This window comes from Piliocolobus tephrosceles, chromosome 9 (genome assembly GCF_002776525.5).
Source record: "Piliocolobus tephrosceles isolate RC106 chromosome 9, ASM277652v3, whole genome shotgun sequence".
Lineage (NCBI taxonomy): Eukaryota > Metazoa > Chordata > Mammalia > Primates > Cercopithecidae > Piliocolobus > Piliocolobus tephrosceles.
Window position 1 is genome coordinate 68,841,941 of NC_045442.1, and position 20,824 is coordinate 68,862,764.

The 20,824-nt window shown below is 36.5% G+C and overlaps 1 protein-coding gene across 3 annotated transcripts in view; it reads right to left on the reverse strand.

The window, feature by feature from the left end:
- Positions 1 to 20,824, reverse strand: part of MICU1 (mitochondrial calcium uptake 1) — a 255,950-nt gene that overhangs the window by 155,770 nt on the left and 79,356 nt on the right. For all 3 annotated transcript variants that reach the window (XM_026455328.1, XM_026455329.1, XM_026455327.1), the window contains exon 5: positions 7,196 to 7,239. In XM_026455328.1, coding sequence (XP_026311113.1) covers positions 7,196 to 7,239 — 44 coding nt within the window. The remainder of the gene's footprint in view (positions 1 to 7,195; positions 7,240 to 20,824) is intronic.

Here is a 20,824-nt window from a genome sequence, read left to right on the forward strand (position 1 = left end):
AAAAAAAAAAAAAAAAAAAAAAAAGAAGTTCAGCAATCCACAAGACTATGTTTTTCATACCAATTCAGCACACTTTATAACATCTACTAACCATTTACACACAGCTGCCAAGCAGAGTACTGAGATACTCAAAATGGAAATGCCTTGGAAAATATTTCAGATACCAAAGCCAGATTTTTTTTTTTAGGGTTGTGGTATGTAAAAAATAACTAAAGTTGCTAATTTGTAAGAGGAGAGACAACTGAAGAAATGTTTTTAAAATAATTTAAAGAACTTTGGATGGGAAAGAAGGAAGATGGCAAAATCTGTAACTAAAAATAAAAATAAATTCCAGCAGGTGTGAAAGGATATGAAATGTTGAATTTGTTCCTCAGTCCACTTTTGTAAATTAATTACATTCTTTTTTTTTTGAGACAGAGTCTCACTCTGTTGACCAGGCTAGAGTGCAGTGGCGCAATCTTGGCTTCAAAAAAATAAAATAAAAAAGACAGCACTTCTCAAGATGCCAAGTGGTGCTCATGGTATATGAAAAAACAATGGTGCCAATAACAGTAAAATTGATATTCTGATTTTTAAATTCAGATATTAAAATGTATATATCCCATATTTTCTTTCTTTAAAATGAAGTGTTATGTGGTTTCTGAGGTTAGTATGAATTTCTAGCTGTACTTTATCAAAGTAGAAAAGATTAACTTCAACTCTTACCAAAAAGAAAGTGAAACATCAAGGTTTTTTGAGCAAACAGTATTAAGGCAGTAAACTTTTAAAGAAAGTTCATATAGACAACTGGATTAGACATTCAGAAGGTGGTATCACAGTGTTCGAGAGAATTTGGAATCCTAGCTATATGATTTTAGGCTGGTTTCTTATCATTTCTGTACTTTCTTTTCTTTTGTTTTGTTTTTTTTGTTTGTTTGTTTTTTTGAGACAGGGTCTCACTCTTTTGCCCAGGCTGAAGTGCAGTAGCACAATCTGCAGCCTCTACCTGCTGGGCTCAAGAGTCCCTCCACCTTATCTTCCTGAGTAACTGAAACTAGAGGCATGCGTCACCATACCTGGCTACTTTTTGTATTTTTTGTCGAGAAGGGTGGTCTGGAACCCCTGAGTTCAAGCGGTCTCCTAAAGCACTGGGATTACAGGTGTGAGCCACTATGCCTAGCCCCTATTTTCTCAATCATGATAAAAATAGACAGCTAAGATAGTGGTTGTGTGCACTAAATGAGTAATTATGTGTAAGCCTGGAACATAATAAGCACTCAAAAAGCTTCTTATTATTGGCGATAATTCCCACAAGACAAATATAGTCAAGCATTTTTCATTTAGAAATTTCACTTTTCTTTTTTTTCTTTCTTGAGACAGAGTCTTTCTCTGTTGCCCGGCTGGAGTGCAGTGGTGCCAACTCAGCTTACTGCAACCTCTGCCTCCCACGTTCAAGCGATTCTGTCTCAGCCTCCCAAGTAGCTGGGATTACAGGCGTGCACTACCATGCCCACCTCTTTTAGATTTTTAGTGGAGATAGGATTTTACCATGTTGGCCAGGCTGGTCTCAAATTCCAGACCTCAAGTGATCCGCCTGCCTCGGCCTCCTAAAGTGCTAGGATTACAGGCCTGATTCTCCGGGACCAGCCTAGAAATTTCACTTTAAACCAAAAAAATAAACCACTGACAACCAATGAGTGAAAATGGGGTTTTAAAAAAGAGCCCAGTCATCATGCCCAAAGTAACATGTGACTTTGAAATATCTGTGAGGAACTTCTGGCTTCAAGGAAATACTTTTATTCTCTTGGCATCTGTTAGTGTTTTTAAAGCAAGAATTTCCCTATATAAAGAAAAAGAATACAGAAATAAATGATACACCCTACTTAAAAAACGGGATTGATAGGGCAAATGAAAACACAGATAATAAGAAAGACTAATAAAATTATATTTACTTATTCACATTTAGTCAAAAACCTGAATAAATATATTAATTAACCACGAATTTCCACTTGACTGGTTTCAGGTCTCTGGAAGCCAAGAGAGAGGGAAAGAAAGATGTGGCTAATTAACAATGCAGAATTACATGTCACATTATAACCTGTTATCTAAATTTCACTAGAGTAGTTCAAATAAATGTGGATATTCATCAAACCCTGTCCCATGAGACTTTTAGTACCCTATGCTCTAATTTACATTTCCTCAATCTTCAAAACATTTAACTCTTAAAAGACAGAAAATTCCTTAACAACTTACTATATATGTCAAGGAGTAAAACTACACTTGACCTTATTCTAGGGTCTCATTTTATCTGAGAAATAAAGTAAATAATTACAACTTGAATAAAGCACCAAGAAGTATTTCATTACAGGAAAAAATGTGTTCATATTCTCTTTAGAAGAACCAACAATTTCCCCCAAAAGGAATGGTATTTTAAAGTTAATTTGTTAATATTTTCAAAAAGACCTTTCACCTAGTAAAAGAGAATGTAGTAATATCAAAGCTTTGATTTTCAACTATGACTTCCATCTGTTCCTCTACTAATCATATTATCTGTTATAAACACTATAATCAATACTTCCCTTTCTTGGTTTTGACTATACTTTCATCTCTTTAGAGATAAATGTGGATAATATTTCATTTTTTATTTGATGTAAAATGTTTTGTTCCATGTAAACAAATATTCTTGTAGATAACATAAAGGAGGTGGAAATATAATACATATCATTCTTTTCTTCCAAGTTTGAGAGACTGTCAAGGTTCTGAGGGGACTGTAGTTTCAAGTAATGGAAAAACTCAATTCAGAGGCAGTATTTCTGAAATGTTCAGGGAGAGGTTGGGGGAAAGGGCAATCAATAGGTAGGAAAGAATAACAAACCTATTCTCTAAAAAAGAAATACATGGTGGTATGATGATAATGGACAATTAGTTTCAATAGACAATTTTATTGCTTGAAAATAGGGTATAAGCTTTATAGTTTTTAGAAGAGATAAGGGGATTGCATCAACATTGTGGAAATTGGTATTCCTTGCTTAAGCAACAATTTTATCTATACCATGTAATTTTATTCTGTGAATTTATAAGAAAACATGGTGACGTCTGATGTGAAGAAAGTTGTCTATTACATGCAATAGAAACAGGAAATACAAAATATAATTTCTATCTTTGGTTTGCTGAGGGGAAAAAAGGGGTAAGAGAAAATGGGAAAATAAAGAAGGCTACAAACCACTTGAAATAAATCATGCAAATAAAAGAGAGCAACTAAATGATTACATGAAAGAAATATTTAACATTAATGTAAAATAAAGGCTCTACTTAGAAATAATTGTTTTATAGGCCAACTAGATGGTAAAATCAGAAAAGACAATAAACAAAACAAAGAAAAAAATATAGTTTTCATTAAATAAATAATCCAAAATTCATGAAATCACTGTATTGACAAATTGTTAGCAGAATACAGGGATACTAGGGGAAGGGACTTTTTTCTCCCCCCACAAGAAGGATTCAACACAGGAAGGTGCATTTAGAATCTACGACATATTACATTAAAACAAAAGCCGGCCAGGAATGGTGGCTCACACCTGTAATCCCAACACTTTGGGATGGCGAGGTGGATGGATTACCTGAGGTCAGGAGTTCAAGACCAGCCTGGCCAACATGGTAAAACCCCGTCTCTACTAAAAATACAAAAAAAATTAGCCAGGCATGGGGGTGGATGCCTGCAATCTCAGCTACTCGGAAGGCTGAGGCAGGAGAATCGCTTGAGAACTCGGGAGGCAGAGGTTGCAGTGGGCCGAGATCACGCCATTGCACTCCAGCCTGGGCGACAAGAGTGAAACTCAGTCTCAAAATAATAATAATGTCAGAATATATTTTGTATCACCATCTCTATAATAATGCTGATAAGCTATAATAATTTTCAAATGTCTTCTAAGATAAAATCCAAACTCTTTCAAGATTTGAAGTTTTAAACTTTTAAACCTAGTCTCATATTTTAAAAATAATTATCACTTATCTACAAAACATATTCTTAAAACCAATGGTAACCATAGCTGTTACCATTCTTTATACAAGGCCTATGATAGTAGATGCAAGTGACAATAATAATGTATTTCATAACTTTTCTACAAGGGAAATTGCTAGTATTCTAAAAGTATTAGTGCCCATTAACATAAAGTAATAATGGGCTCTGGAAAAAGATTCACCTACAAATTCAAAAGCGGCTTAATTAAATTCAGTTCTCACTGACTATCAGTTGAAATAGTAATGTCTCATTTACTTCTTACAGGGAACCTTCTAGTTAATTAAATGGATCAGGAGAAAAAGATGTTAGCAAAACAAGAATTAACTACTCAATTATTTGTCAATATCAGTTGGGCCACTCTTTCCTATTTTGCATCTGGAGGTTCCATTATTCAGGTACAAATTTAAAACATCCCAGGAAAATATACATTTGTTCTTACTTTCAATGACAAAAAGCCTGAAGTTTAATTCAATTAGAAGGCAATAAAATAAGCTAGTGTTTGTTACTGGTCAAATTTTGGACTTTGTTAAATGGTGTGCTGAAAGTTAAGATAATGGGGGCTGAGACAATAGGAGTAAATAATTCTTTCTCTAAGCATTTAATAGCTAGTTTATCTTACAAATTAAAAAAAAAAAAAACAGAGGAAGAGGGAAAAAATTATCCATTTAAAAATCAAAGCAAGTCTAAAAAGAAATTCCTCTTAGGTGTTTAGCTTTCTAACTACATTTCTGGCCATAATGCACAAAATTACTACAATATCATTATCACACAAATTGCTTTTTTAAACAGAAAATTTTCTTAGAATTCATATATTCTAGAAGCAGCTACTTAAGAATTAAGATTTTCTGAATGACAGAACAAAAGAGTCATGAAGATCTAAAGAAAAATGATGGTGGCTCACACCTGTAATCCCAGCATTCTGGGAGGCTGAGGCGGGCAGATGATGAGGTCAGGAGATCGAGACCATCCTGGCCAACATGGTGAAACCCCATCTCTACTAAAAACACAAAAATTAGCTGGGCGTGGTGGTGCGTGACTGTAATCCCAGCTACTTAGGAGGCTGAGGCAGAAGTATTGCTTGAACCAGGGAGTCAGAGGTTGCAGTGAGCTGAGATGGCGCCACTGCACTCCAGCCTGGCGACATAGCGAGACTCCATCTCAAAAAAAAATAAAAATAAAAAAAGAAAGAAAAATGAAAAGACTGACAATTGAGAAAGTACTGACAGTTACAATTATCAGGTGAAAGACTTCATACATAACAAAAAAACATGGAAAACTTTTAAACTGATCAAACACTAAATGAATCTGGCACTCTTCATTACATAAGGTTTTTTTTTTTCTTTTAGTCTTTTCTCTTTTTTTTTTTTTTTTTGAGACAGAGTCTCGCTCTGTTGCCCAGGCTGGAGCAGAATGGCATGATCTTGGCTCACTGCAACCTCTGCCTCCTGGATTCAAGTGATTCTCCAAATAACCAAAATAAGTTATTTATTGCTGGGCACAGTGGCTCACGCCTGTAATCCCAGTACTTTGGGAGGCAGAGGCGGGTGGATCACGAGGTCAGGAGATTGAAACCATCCTGGCTAACACAGTGAAACCCCGTCTTTACTAAAAATACAAAAAAATTTGCCAGGCATGGTGGCAGGCACCTGTAGTCCCAGCTACTCGGGAGGCTGAGGTAGGTGAATGGCATGAACCCGGGAGGTGGAGCTTGCAGTGAGCCAAGATCGCTCCACTGCACTCCAGCCTGGGTGACAGAGCGAGACTCCGTCTCAAAAAAAAAAAAAGTTATTTATTAAAATTAATTTGCTGTAAGTTATTACTGACTTTATAAGTCAGACCTCCACCTCCACCAAGGAATATGTGATTGACTACTGTAGTTGATTTTTTGCAAGTCATTAAACATTTATTGTTTGCCTCCTGTGGGCCAGGCCCACGCTGGACTCTGAGTGACACAAGAACAGGTAAGATAAGGACCTGACCCTCCAAAGACTCTGAAATCAGAAGTGTTGCAGTAAGTCCTCACATTGGATATGGTACTTTACTACGGATAAAGCAGAGATACTAAGGATCAGAGAAAAGATGAAACTGTCCCAAAGCAGAGTTAGGATCTTGCGCCTAGGTCTCCTAACATCTAGTTCAGTGCCCTTCCTTTCTAATCATTCTTTTAGAATATGTGACTTTAAAATGATGATATTCACAGACAGAGGCATTTTAGGCACTGTGCCACCCTAATAGGAAAGGTAATTTTTAGGCAGGTAGCCTTAGCTGAGATCTCCCAAATCTTAAGGCAGCTACTCAGTATTTTCACTTGTATAAAAGAGCTCAACACTTATCTCTCCACCTTACCAGGATATGAAGTTTTATGTAATAATGCAGGAATTGGCATATTTCTGCAAATGTCATCAGTTTCTACTAACCCTGACCTCTTCCCACCTAGACCCTTTTTTGTGATCCTGCCTTTTCCAGCCACTCCATGATTTTCCTTCTGACTTCCTGTTCATTGTGCTCTGCAGAGCCATGCCTGGCTCTTTCTTCTTTCTGAAGGGCTTTCTTCCTCCTCTGTAAAATTGACCCTTTACTTTTCTTTCTGACCCTGTGTAATATTTTCTTTTTGGAGAATCTGGCCTGAAACGAAAAAATATGTTTGACTGCTTTATGAGATAATAAAACTGAAAGTCTCATTTTCTATACCTAAAAATAATTTGTTATATTATTTATTCAGGTATAAATAACTAAAAATAAGTATAGTGCAAACTTATAGGCAAATCTGGAATAGTCTTCATAATTATTACAAAAGCACTACAAGGACCTTTGTAATTTTCTAGTTAAGATTATTGCTAGACACTATCACAAAGTCTGAGAAAGGTCAAATCAGGGAAGCGTTTTATCAGAAATGCCAATACAATATTGGGGGGCTTATTAATCTTTATGATGACTATTGAGTTAACATTCAAAAGTCAACAAACACTGAATTAGCCCTTAATATAAATAGCAGGCAATACATAAGAGTTACCTTACATGGAAAAAACCTTCTGCCTCTTTCTGTAGAGGCACATGGAGGCACGTAACCTAAGCATGCTCTTTTGATAAGATAAACAGGTATTCAGTCATTTCTCACACATAACTATAGAGGAACTTAAAAATCTTCTCAGTAAATAATAGGATATATGTATAGAAGAGTCATAGTTTGCTCACCTTTCCATCAAAGCGTTTTATTATATATTGATCCAGACCCAAGTCTGTAAAAGAAAAGGAAAAAACATTTAGCTACTGATTATAACTCAAGTGAAACATATAAAATGACAGCTCTTGGTTTTGTTTCCAGTCATTCAATTAAAAGTACAAAACATTTATTCAAAGGCCACAGGAATGAATATTTTGCCCCACTTTCAGATTCAAAGTGTGAGTGCTAACAGATACCAACCCTTTTATTTTACATATCAGAAAAGTAAGGCTCTAAGAAGGTAAAAATGTGCAAACCTATTCAACAGTAGAGTCCAATTAGAACTCTGGACTCCTCCCAAAGTGGTCCTCTTTTCACTATATCAAGGTGCTATATTACTTTTAATTAAGGTAAGGAATATTAGTTTAATCTGAATGCATAATAATTTTTTGTATCAAGTCCAAATAAAATAATTAAATACCAAAAAAAAAAAAAAACTATTGCAATACAACTAAACAGTCACAAACAGACCATCTTAATATTAAATTTTTAAATTGGCTTAAATGTTAACTCTTTACTTGGGAATGTCTAGCTTTGGATTCTGTGCACTGTGAAAAATTAAGTGAATATATTCGGTGGCACTGAGGGCAGGGATAGTTTTGTCTTTGCACACAGCTTTATCCCCAGCATTTCGAACAGTGCTTGATCAATAAATATCTGCAAAAGAATGAATGAATAAGATACAGTCCTTCCCTTGAAAAGTCACAATTTAATTAGAAAGACATATGGATATAATAATTAACATTACAAGGGAGCATACAGTCACTTCAGTAAAAGGGTGCTGTGGGAGTTTTGAGAATGGAGAAATCAGTACTCGGTTACACTTATTTTCTTGCATAATTATTCAGCTCTTTTCTTTCAGTTGCCACTAGTTCAGGCCTTTACCTCACTATGCCCACATTATTACAATCATCAGATTATCATTGCTCCCAGAAAAACCTTTTTGCATTTCTAATTTAAACAGTTGGTTACACATTCTTCTTCTCTGCAATGTGCCTCATCTTCCAGAAGCCAGCCCTAAACAAACTGACCCATTGACTGTAAAAGAAACAGATAATTCATGACACAGAAAGAAATGTTAGAAACAATTTTAATTTGCAACCTGACAGATATTTAGGAGAGTGTAAGTCATAAAGGCTGATCTTTATCAGAACATGCTTCTGATAAAAGAACAGAGAAAAAGAAAGAGTTCTAGACAATTAAAACTTTGATTGCCTATCTCCCCCTATTTTTTATTTTATTTTATTTATTTTTTTGAAACAGAGTCTTGCTCTGTCACCCAAGCTGGAGTGCAGTGGCATGATCTTGGCTCACTGCAACCTCCACCTCCTAGGTTCAAGTGATTCTCCTACCTCAGCCTCCCAAGTAGCTGGGATTACAGGTGTGTGCCACGATACCTGTCGGATTTTTGTATTTTTAGTAAAGATGGGGTTTCGCCAAGTTGGCCAGGCTTCTGGGTCAGGTCTAGAACTCCTAACCTCAGGTGATCCACCCACCTCGGCCTCCCAAAGTGCTGGGATTACAGGCATGAGCCACCGCATCCAGCCCTATTTTTAAATATACTCTCAAAAGATGAGGATAAGGTAACCTCCCAAACCGCTGCCAAAGGACAGCAGGATAGAAAATAGAAAATATAAGACAGAATTATAGAAAACAGAGACTCAATCCAAGAGTTTTAGTATCCAATTAGATACAGGACCTTTCTCCTTCAGAAATAGGGAAAAAATAATCCAAAAAAATACTAGCAGAAACTTTGTCAGAACTATAGAGAGACAAACTAAAAGACCTTACCTTACCAAGTGTTCTAAACATATTGAACAAAACAGTACCCACACTTCAGTGTATGCTTGTGAAATTTGAGAATACCAAGGATAAAAAAATCCTAAAGATTTTCAGGCAAAAATCTTCCTGGTTCCTTACAAAGGCATGAGAATCAGAATAGAATCAGATGTCTCACAGGTAAAACATGGTACATCAACTAGGGAGATATATGCTTACTAACTGCATCAGCACTGTCCAACAGAAATATAGTGTGAATAACAAATGCAAGTCACATGTATAATTTAAAATTTTCTAATAACCATCTTTAAAAAGGTAGAAAGGAAGAAATCCTGTCATTTGAGGTAACATGGATAGAACTGGTTGACAATATGTTAAATGAAATAAGCCAGGAACAGAAAGTTAAACACAGCATGATCTCATTCCTATTTGGAAGCCAGAAAAAGTTGATCTCATAGAAGTAGAAAGTAGAACAGGGTACACCAGAGGCTGAGAAGGATAGGGAAAATGGGAGGGACTAGAAAAGATTTGTTAAAGGATACAAAATTACACCTAGATAGGAAGAATAAGTTCTAGTGTTCTATAGCATTGTAGAGTTAATGACAATATATTACACAGTTTCAAATATCTAGAAGGAAGGTACTGACACAAAGAAATGATGTTTGATGGTGATATGCTAATTATCTTTATCTAATCACTATACACATTATATGTATCAAAACAGTGCTATGTACCCCATAAATATGTACAATTATTATGTCAATTTAAAAATGTTAATTAATTTTTTTTTTTTTTTGAGACGGAGTCTCGCTCTGTCACCCAGGTTAGAGCACTGTGGCATGATCTCGGCTCACTGCAACCTCCACCTCCTAGGTTCAAGCGATTCTCCTGCCTTAGCCTCCGAGTAGCTGGGACTACAGGCATGTGCCACTATGCCCGGCTAATTTTTTTTGTGTGTGTGTATTTTTAGTAGAGACAGGGTTTCACCGTGTTAGCCAGGATGGTCTTGATGTCCTGACCTCATGATCTGCCCGCCTCAGCCTCCCAAAGTGCTGGGATAACAGGCATGAGCCACCGTGCCCGGCCAAAAATAATGTTAAATTTTTAAAAAGATAAAAAGAAACAAGTGAAATTAATAATTAATTTCAATACTTTATTTAACTGAATATATCCAAATGGTATCATTTTAAGTAGTAATCAAAATATTAACGAGATGTTTTACATTTTTTAATACTACGTTTTCAAAATCAGGGGTGTATCTTGTAATTATAATACATCTCAACTCAGACTTGCCACATTTCAAGTGCTCGGTAGCCAAATATGGCTACTGGCTACTGTATTAGATAGCACAGATTTTAGGTTATCAGGGCAATACCCAGAATAACTCAAAATGTAACTTAACATTTTAAAGGTGGTTACTTCTGTGACATGAACTGTGGAGATGGGGAAGATGGAACAGATTTATGTTTTATATTTTATGCTCTTCATTACATTAAAAAAAAAAAAGGTGAGGGGGAAGGGGCATGGGAGAACAGCCTGGCACTCACTGAGAATTATTGTCATTTTATAAGCAAATACTGACATGAAGTAGGCCAAAAGTTTCATGATTTCAAGTTGAAAGAAATGATTATTTCACCTTGTTATGTTTTGATTTATTTACCTGCCAAATGAAGGAGATGGTTGGATTAGATCAGTTCTTAAAATGGTTGGAAGTGGAGTGTGGAGAATGTGGATGGATGAAGTAATTCAAGCTGTTGTCTCTAACTACTCCTCTAGAAAATCTAATAGGCCCAATTATTGGGGGCGGGGAGAGCATGGAGAATGAAAGGTGAAAAAATAGCGTGTGTAGTTTAAAAATAATACTTAGGTGACTTCCATATGACAGGATTTCCCTTTCAGTTTGCTACCCAAACCTTTTGGTCCCAGCTTAGAAACACCAGACTATAGCTATGTTGTTTTCACTGAGGCGTTTCCTATGGTTTTTAAACTTTAACTTTCAGTCATTTAATTTAATGCTCACAGTGTGATATAAACACTACCTTTGCCTTTTTATTGATATATAGTCAAGGCTCCGAAGGTTAAAGGGCTGTTTTTTTATTTTAACTCTAATAATCTTCTAATTATGGCAGTTGCCTCTTTTCTTGAGTCCACACCCAAATAATATAAATGTGTGTAAAAGTAAAGTATGTGTAAATGTATACACATACTGTTAAGAATAGTCTCAGTTTAAGCCTCAGAGTGAGCATTTAAAAGACTTGTTTTAAAGACAATGGCAACTGACTTTGTCAAACTCATTTTGTCAAAAGACACAAGGGCAACTGAATCAAATATGTTATTTCAAGATCTATAAATTAGAATTTAGGTAAATGGAAACTGAATAATTTTAGTTAAGAAGTCCCAGCTATCTCTCAAAATTTAGAGATTCTTTTTTTGTTAACACTAATTTTTTTTCAATATCTTTTGTAGTACAAGTGGTTTTTGGTTACACTGATGAATTCTATGGTGGTGAATTCTGAGATTTTAGCACACCCATTATCCGACCAGTGTACACTGTACCCAATATGTACTCTTTAATCCCTCATCACGCTCCAACCCTAACTCCAAGTCCCCAAAGTCCATTATCTCACTCTGTGTGTCTTTACAACCTCATAGCTCAGCTCCCACTTATAAGTGACAACATATGATATTTGGTTTTCAACAACTGAGTTAACTTCACTTAGAATTATGGCTTTTAGGAGCTGGGTGCGATGGCTCACGCCTGTAATCCCAGCACTTTGGGAGGCTGAGGCAGGTGGATCACGAGGTCAGGAGATTGAGACCACGGTGAAACTCCATCTCTACTAAAAAAAAACAAAAAAATTAGCCGGGCGCGGTGGCAGGCGCCTGTAGTCCCGGCTACCCGGGAGGCTGAGGCAGAAGAATGCCGTGAACCCGGGAGGCGGAGCTTGCAATGAGCGGAGATCACACCACTGCACTCCAGACTGGGTGGCAGAACGACACTCTATCTCAAAAAAAAAAAAAAAAAAATTATGGCCTCGAGCTCCATCCAAGTTGCTGCACAAGATATTATTTTGTTCCTTTTGATGGCTGACTAGTATTCCATGGTGTATATATACCACATTTTCTTTATTCACTCATTGGTCAATGGGCACTTATGTTGGTTCTATATCTTTGTGGTTTTTTTGTTTGTTTGTTTGTTTGTTTGTTTGAGACAGAGTCTTGCTCTGTTGCCCAGGCTGGAGTGTAGTGGTGCGACTTTGGCTCAATGCAACCTCTGCCTCCTGGCCTCAAGCGATACTCCTGCCTCTGCCTCCTGAGTATCTGGGATTACAGGTGCGTGCCATCATGCCTGGCTAATTTTTGTATTTTCAGTAAAGACGGGGTTCCACCATGTTGGCCAGGCTGGTCTGTAATTAATGACCTCAAGTGATCCACCTGCCTCGGCCTCCCAAAGTGTGGAATTACAGGCATGAGTTACCACGCCCGGCCCATATATTTGCAATTGTGAATTGTGCTGCTATAAACATGCATGTGCGTGAGTCTTTTTCATATAATGACTTCTTTTTATTTGGGCAGATACCCAGTAGTGAGACTGCTGGATCAAATGGTAGATCTGCTACTTTTAGTTTTTTTTTTGTTGTTTTTTTTTTGTTTTTTTTTTTTTAGACAGAGTCTCACTCTGTTGCCCAGGCTAGAGTGCAGTGGCACAATCTTGGCTCACTGCAACCACCATCTCCTGGGTTCAAGTGATTCTCCTGCTTCAGCCCTGAGTAGCTGGACTACAGGCATGTGCCACCATGCCCAGCTAATTTTTGTATTTTTAGTAAAGAAGGAGTTTCACTATGCTGGCCAGGCTGGTCTCGAACTCCTGACTTCATGACCTGTCCACCTCAGCCTCCCAAAATGCTAGGATTACAGATGTGAACCACCGTACCCAGCCTACTTTTAGTTCTTTAAGGAATATCCATACTGATTTCCGTAGAGGTTGTACCAATTTACATTCCCACCAGCAGTATAAAAGCGTTCCCTTTTCACCACATCCACGCCAATATCTATTGCTTTTTGACTTTTAATTACTGGCAGGAGTAATGTGGTATCTTTTTGTGATTTTAATTTGCATTTCTCTGATGATTAGTGATGCTGAGCATTTTTTCATAATTTTGTTGGCCATTTGTATATCTTCTTTTGGGAAATGTCTATTCATATCGTTTTCTACCTTTTGATGGGATTATTTGTTTTTTCTTGCTGGTTTATTTGAGTTCCTTACAGATTCTCAATACTAGTCCTTTGTCAGATGCATAGTTTGCAAATATTTTCTCCCATTCTATGGGCTGTCTGTTTACTCCGATTATTTCTTTTGCTGTGCAGAAGCTCTTTAGTTTAATTAGGTCCCATTTCTTTATTTTTGTTGCATTTGCTTTTGGAGTCTCAGTCATGAATTCTTTGCCTAGGCCAATGTCCAGAAGAGTTTTTCCAAGGTTATCCTACAGAATTTTGATGATCTCACATCTTGTATTTAAGTCTTTGATTCATCTTGAGTTGATTTTTGTATGAGAGATGGAAGATCCAGTTTCATTATTCTACATGTGTTTAGCACTAAAATTTATCCTAAAAATGTATTAAAATGTTTATATTTTTCAGCAATGCAAGGTAATATAAGCTAGCAAAAGAAAGTATAGTTTCAGCGTATCAGATATGAGAGACATTAAAGCTACTTGGTTTTATCATCTGTGTTAATAATCATTGTAATGAGTTATCTATTGAGCATTTTTGTAGGCCTTGTAATAGGTGCTTTATGCATCTTCATTATAGTTAAAAAAAAAAAAAAGAAAAAAAAAAGTCAGGGAAAGGGGCATGGCATGAGAGGACAGCCTGGAACTTACTGAGAATTCTTGTCACTTTATAAGCAAATACTGACATGAAGTAGGCCATGAAGAAGTAGGTACATAATATATATGTTAATTTTCATAACCATACAAGTTAGTTGCTATTATCTGTTTTAAAAATGAGAAAATTAGATTTAGAGACGTTAAAAAATTTGCCTAAGATCATATATCCGTATTTCCAATTTCTCATAATCATCTTCATATAATCTTGTCTGCTTCTTCTTAAACTCCTTTGATGATTATTCTGCCTATCCCTTAAATATTTACACTTCTTAGAATTTCATTCTTGGATCCCATCTCTCCTCACTTATGCTGTTTGCCTCAGCAATTTCATCTAAAAAACCTTTTAATATTTTTTTAAAAGATAATTAAAAATCTTTGAAGTAGACAGTTTAAACTGCTGAAAGAAAAGAATTTCAGCCCAGAATTATTTATCTAAGTGAAAATAGCTTTCATGAATGAAGACAAAATAAAAAATTCTAACATGAAGGAAAACAAGAGAATTTGTCACCAAGAGACCTGCTTCAAAAGACATTTTATTCTTCAGGGGGGAAAGAAAATGATACCAAAGGAACTTAAAAAAATTTAAAAAGAGCAACAGACATAGTTACTATCTGGACATATATAATATTTTCTCCTTGCAAGTCTTTTATGTATGATAGTTACTAAAAAAAACAAGACAATGTCTAATAGAATTTTTTATGTATATAGATATAACACATAGGACACGACAACATAAAGTTAGGAGAGACTTACATGGTGAAAAGATATCTATCTATATTTCACTGAAAGTGGTAAAATATAAATTCTTAATAGACTGTAAAAAGTTAAGTATGTATATTACAATACCTATAGACACAAGTAGAATAAAGATATAAAAAGAAATATTAACCCAAAAGATTAATTCAAACTATACTAAAAAATTTTCAATAATCCAAAAACAAGGCAGGCAAGGGGATAAAAAGAACATAAAAAGATGGAGAAATAAGAAAAAAACAAATAAAATGGTGGGTCTAAATCTAAGCATATCAATAAATGTAGTAATTAAAAGATAGAGGCTATCCTACTGTATAAAAAACAAGACCTAGCTACATGCTGTCCACAAGAACCCTATTTTATTTTTTATTATTTGAATTTATCCTCAAGTTCTAAGGAACCCCATTTAAAATATAATGATGTAAGAAGGTTAAAAGTAACAGGATAGAAAAAGAGTCATAAAAAAGTAATCAGAAGAAAACTGGAGTGGCTATATAAATATCAGGCTATGTAGACTTCAGAGCAAAAAAAAAAAAAAATCCCATGGATAAAGAGAATCAATTATGTAATGATAAGAGGGTCAATTCACCAAACAATATTAATAATCCTAAAAATGTGTGTACCTAATAAAAGAGTTTCAAAATATGTGAAGCAAAAACTAGAGCCAAGCACAGGGTCATGTGCTTGTAGTCCCAGCTACTTGGGAGGCTGAGACTAGGAGGATCACTTGAGGCCAGGAGCCAGGAGTTCGAGCGGGCAGTATACTATGATCATGTCTATTTACAGCCACTGCACTCCAGCCAAGCAACATAGTGAGGCTCCCCGATCTCTAAAATGAACAAACAAAAAACCAAACTGATAGAACTGAAAGTATGAACAGACAAATCCAAAACTAAAATCAGAAATCAACACCCTTCTCTCAATAATTGATAGAGAAAGTAGACTGAAAATCAGTTAGGATATGGAAAACAAACAGCAGATTAGTGGTTGCCTGGGACTTTGAGGGCAGGAAAAAGAGGTAAAGAAATATTACAAATGGGAATGAAGAAACTCATGAGGTGATAAACGTGTCATTATATTGTGTTGATGCTTTCACTAGAATATACTTATGACTAGTATGTCAAAACTCATCAAACACATAAATATGTACTATTTATTTTGTTAACTATATCTTAATAAAGCAGTTAAAAATAACAGTACAAACTATCAAAGAGATGACTGAAACATTTGCAAATATCAATATTGACAACTTCTGTGCTTTAAAAATCACCACAAACAGGCCGGGCACAGTGGCTCATGCCTGTAATCCCAGCACTTTGGGAGGCCGAGACGGGCAGATCACAAGGTTAAGAGATCGAGACCATCCTGGATAACACGGTGAAACCCCATCTCTACTAAAAATACAAAAAAATTAGCTGGGCGTAGTGGCGGGAGCCTGTAGTCCCAGCTATTTGGGAGGCTGAGGCAGGAGAATGGCGTGAACCCGGGAGGCGGAGTTTGCAGTAAGTCGAGATCGTGCCACCACACTCCAGCCTGGGCGACTGGGCAAGACTCCATCTCAAAAAAAAAAAAAAAAAAGAAAAAAAAAATCACTACGAACAAAATAAAAAGGCCCCAGACTAGAAGAGATCTGCAATGTACGTAACAGATTTCAATGAGAATATATAAACTATTTTTACTAAAAAAGAAAATAAAATGGAAAAATGAGCAGAGACTCTAAACAGGCAATTCATAGAAAAGGCAATGTAAGTAATCAATAACATGCAGAGATGATAAGCCTCACTTGTCATTAGTGAAATGCAAAATAAAACCAGAAAATTATTTAAAACACTTTCAAGTGTAGAGTTTTTGGGTGCCTGTGATCAAAGTTAAGCTGTTATCAGCTTGAAATAATCTGTCATAATTATGTTTTTTGTAAGCCTCACGGTAGCCACAAAGAAAAATCCTGTAATAGACGCACTAAAAATAAAAGGCAAGGAATTAAAATATACTACCAGAGAAAATATACTACAAAGGAAAAAAAGGAAGAGAGTGGTTACAAAACAACCAGAAAATGAGTAACAAAATGGCTGTAATAAAGTCCTTACATATCAAAAATAACAGAGACTATAAATCGTCTAAATTCTCCAACTAAAAAACAGAATGGCTGAATAAATTTTTTAAAAGACTCAACTATATGATGCCTATAAGAGACTCATTTCACCAGTAAGGACACAAACAGACTGAAAGTAAGTAAAGGGAAAAAGATATTTGGAAACAGAAACCAAAAGAGAGCAGGCGTACCTATACCTAGATAAAATATAGTATAAGTCAAAAACTGTAAAAAGAGACAAGGAAGGTATTATTTAGTAATAAAGGAGTCAATTCATTAAGAAGATATGACAATTGTAAATACAGATGAACCCAATTTCAGTGTACCTAAATATAAAGCAAATGTTAATAGATCTAGAAAGAGAGAGAGATCACAATACAATAATAGCAGGGGGCTTCCACATCCCACTTTCAGTAATGGGCAGATCATCCAGAAAGAAAATCAATAAAGAAACATCAGATTTAAACTGTACTCTGGACAAAATGGACTTAAGAGAGATACACAGAACATTTCATCCAACTGCTACAGAATACACATTCTTCTCACCTGTACATGAACACTTCTTCAGGACAAATCATATGTTAGGCCACAAAACAAGTCTTAACAAATTTAAGAAGACTGAAACTGTATCAAGTATCTTTTCTGACCACAAAGATATAAAACCAGAAATAAGTAACAGGAGGAACCTTGGAAACTTTACAAAGATGTGGAAATCAAACAATATGCTCCTGAATAATGGGTCAATGAAGAAATTAAAAAGAAAATTTAAAAAATTTATTGAGACAAACAAAAATGGAAACACAACATGTTTTTGCTATGGAATATACCAAAAACAATTCTAAGAGGGAAGTTGATAACAATAAACACTACACTGAAAAAGAAGAAAGCCCTGAAATAAACAACCTAATATTGCACCTTAGGGAGCTAGAAAAACAAGAACTCAACCAAATATTAGTAGGCGGAAGGAAATAATAAAGATCAAAGTAGAAATAAAGAAAATAGAGAGTAGAAAAAGCACAAAGAGACAATAATTTACTGTCATAAGTTTGTTAAAATTTAAATCTGATAATACCAAGTGTTGGCAGGAATGCAGAGGAAGAAACTCATATATTCTTGGAGAGAAGGTAAATTATTGTATCTACTCTGGAAATCAACTTGGCAATGTCTAGTAAATGTGAAGAGGAATGAGGAATGTATTCTATGGGCCAGCAAGTCCAGTTCCAGGTATATGCTGAAAATAACTTCTTGGCCAGGCGTGGTGGCTCACGCCTGTAATCCCAACACTTTAAGATTCACCTAATCCCATTCACTTTAGGTGAATCACCTGAGGTCAGGAGTTCAAGACCAACCTGACCAACAGGGTGAAACCTAGGCAACAGAGCAAGACCCTGTTTCTACTAAAAATACAAAATTAGTCAGGCATGGTAGTGCATGCCTATAATCCCAGCTACTTGGGAAGCTGAGACAGGAGAATCACTTGAACCCAGGAGATGGAGGTTGCAGTGAGCCAAGATTGTGCCATTGCACTCTAGCCTGGGCAACCAGAGTGAAACTCCATCTCAAAATAAAATAAAATAAAATAAAAAGAAAGAAAATAACTTATTGCAAATATGTACCAGGGCACTAATATAGGAGAACATTCACTGCAGTATGGTTTGTAATGATTAAAAAAACTGGCATGGAGCCAGATGTGGTATCTCACACTTTTTTTTTTTTTTTGAGACGGAATCTGTCTCTGTCGCCCAGGCTGGAGTGCAGTGGCACCATCTCAGCTCACTGCAAGCTCCGCCTCCCGGGTTCAAGCCAATTTCCTGCCTCAGCCTCCGAGTAGCTGGGACTACAGGCACGCACCACCACGCCCGGCTAATTTTTTGTATTTTTAGTAGACACGGGGTTTCACCATGTTAGCCAGGATGGTCTCGATCTCCTGACCTCGTGATCCGCCCGCCTCAGCCTCCCAAAGTGGTATCTCACACTTATAATCCCAGCACTTTGGAAGTCTGAGCTGGGAAGATCACTTGAGGCCAAGAGTTTGAGAGCAGCCTGGGCAACACAGTGAGACACTTGTCTCTGCAAAAAATTTTTTAATTAGCTGGGTGTGATGGTACACACCTGTAGTCCTAGCTACTCAGGAAGCGAAAGTAGGGGATAACTTGAGCCCAGAAGTTCAAGGTTACATAACCTATGAATGTGCCACTGCATTCCAGCCTGGGCAACAGAGCAAGACCCTGTTTCTAAAACAAAACAACACAAAAAACTGGTATGGTAGATTAGACTACTGATCTCAAATATTTACTTCCTTCCCCCTTGACCTCTATGGAAAAGTCCTTGACTTTGGGCTTTGTTATGTAACTTGTTTTAGCCAATGGGATATTAGCAGATGGGACATAAGCATCCTTAAAATGGACTTCTGAGGTTGGCTTTCTTTCTTAGATCTTGGCCATCTATAAGAAAAATATATCCTGGATGGGCCAGTGATCTAAAAAGTGATAAACACACAAAGCAGGCTGACAAATCTGCTGACAAACTTTCAGAGCTACCCTAGCTTAATTAGACAACCTCTAGCCTATCTACAGAGCTCAACAGAGAGCAGCAGAGTGCACCTCATGGGATCTGCAAATGAAAGTGCCTTTGCAAAGATTATGACAGCAAGAGAAGTCTAGCATGGCTGACTCCATCTTGCTTCTAGCCTCATAGGCTAGCTGTCCTTACTCATTCCTGGGCAAAAGCCTGGGAATCGGAGGAATTTAGACTATAGTTTAACTTGAAAACAAGAATGGTAATAGTCCCTCCCTAAAACTCCTTGCTCAGGGACCAAAGCAACATTTGTAAAACTAGTAAAAGGCCACAAGATTAGGATTATGGAAGAGGTCTGAATTCCATTAAAATGTAGGCATAGTTTCTCTAACCCCTTACAACTCAGTTGTCATGTGCCCAGAGGTCACAAGACTTGTGACTTCCCCAACTGCTTCTATAAATAGCATCACTATTGTAGAATCTAAGATTCATCTTTTGATATATTTTTCAGACTTTTGCATTCTGGCAACTGAATAACCCCACCCAGACCCATGACTCATGACTGAACCCGTCCTGTGGCCCAAACATAGAGGCAGCCTCAGTGCATGAGGACTGTTTTCTACACCCCCGTGATTTCATCCTTAACCAATCTGCAGCACCTATTCCCCAGCCTCCTGCCCACCAAACTATCAATAAAAACCCTGGCCTCTGAGTCCTTAGGGAGGCTGACTTCATGAATAATAAACTCCTGTCCTTCTACTTGGCTGGCCTTGCATTAATTAAACTCTCTTTACTGCAATACTGCCATCTCAGTGAATCAGCTCTATCTGTGCAGTGGGCAACAAGAACTTGTCAGGCAATTACACAGAGGCATGAGCCAAATAAATGCTAGGTATGCCACTGACATTTTCTGGTTGTTACATAGCAATAACTAACTAATAAATCATATACTGGCATATTTGTATAAATTTATACAAATAATATCCACAACTTATAGCAGTGAAAATAAAAGAACAGCTATGTGTTCTTTACATAAAAGTAAGGGAAACTTATAAAACTTATATAAAAGTAAGGGAAATGTAGTAATCATGCGGCAGTAATAAATATAATCATCCCCTAAGGAAGGACAATGAATATACATGATGTTATAGTCTTCAACAAAAACGATAAACACCAAATTAATAACAGTGGTTATCTCTAATAAGAATGGGAGTGAAATGAGATTGCAAATAACTCTTTTCATGGACACAGACATTTTAATTTCATGTCACTCTCAAGTTTCACAAAGCTGCTTCTTGTGATTTTTTTTTTCACCCATTTAAAAAATGTAAAAACCATTCTCTGCTCATGGGCCATACAGAAATAGGCAGTTAGCTGTAGATGGCCAATCCTTGCTCTGTACTAAGCAGCACTGCAGAGGATTAAAAACAAAAGGAGTGAAGCAGGATATTTCCTTTCACAGGACTCACAGGGGTGCCTCGTTTGCTTAGCCTGCCCCTGTCTACCCATTGCGGGAGGGAGTGTGCAAGCAAACAAGTGCAGGAACCAGAACAAGCAAGTGCAGGAACCAG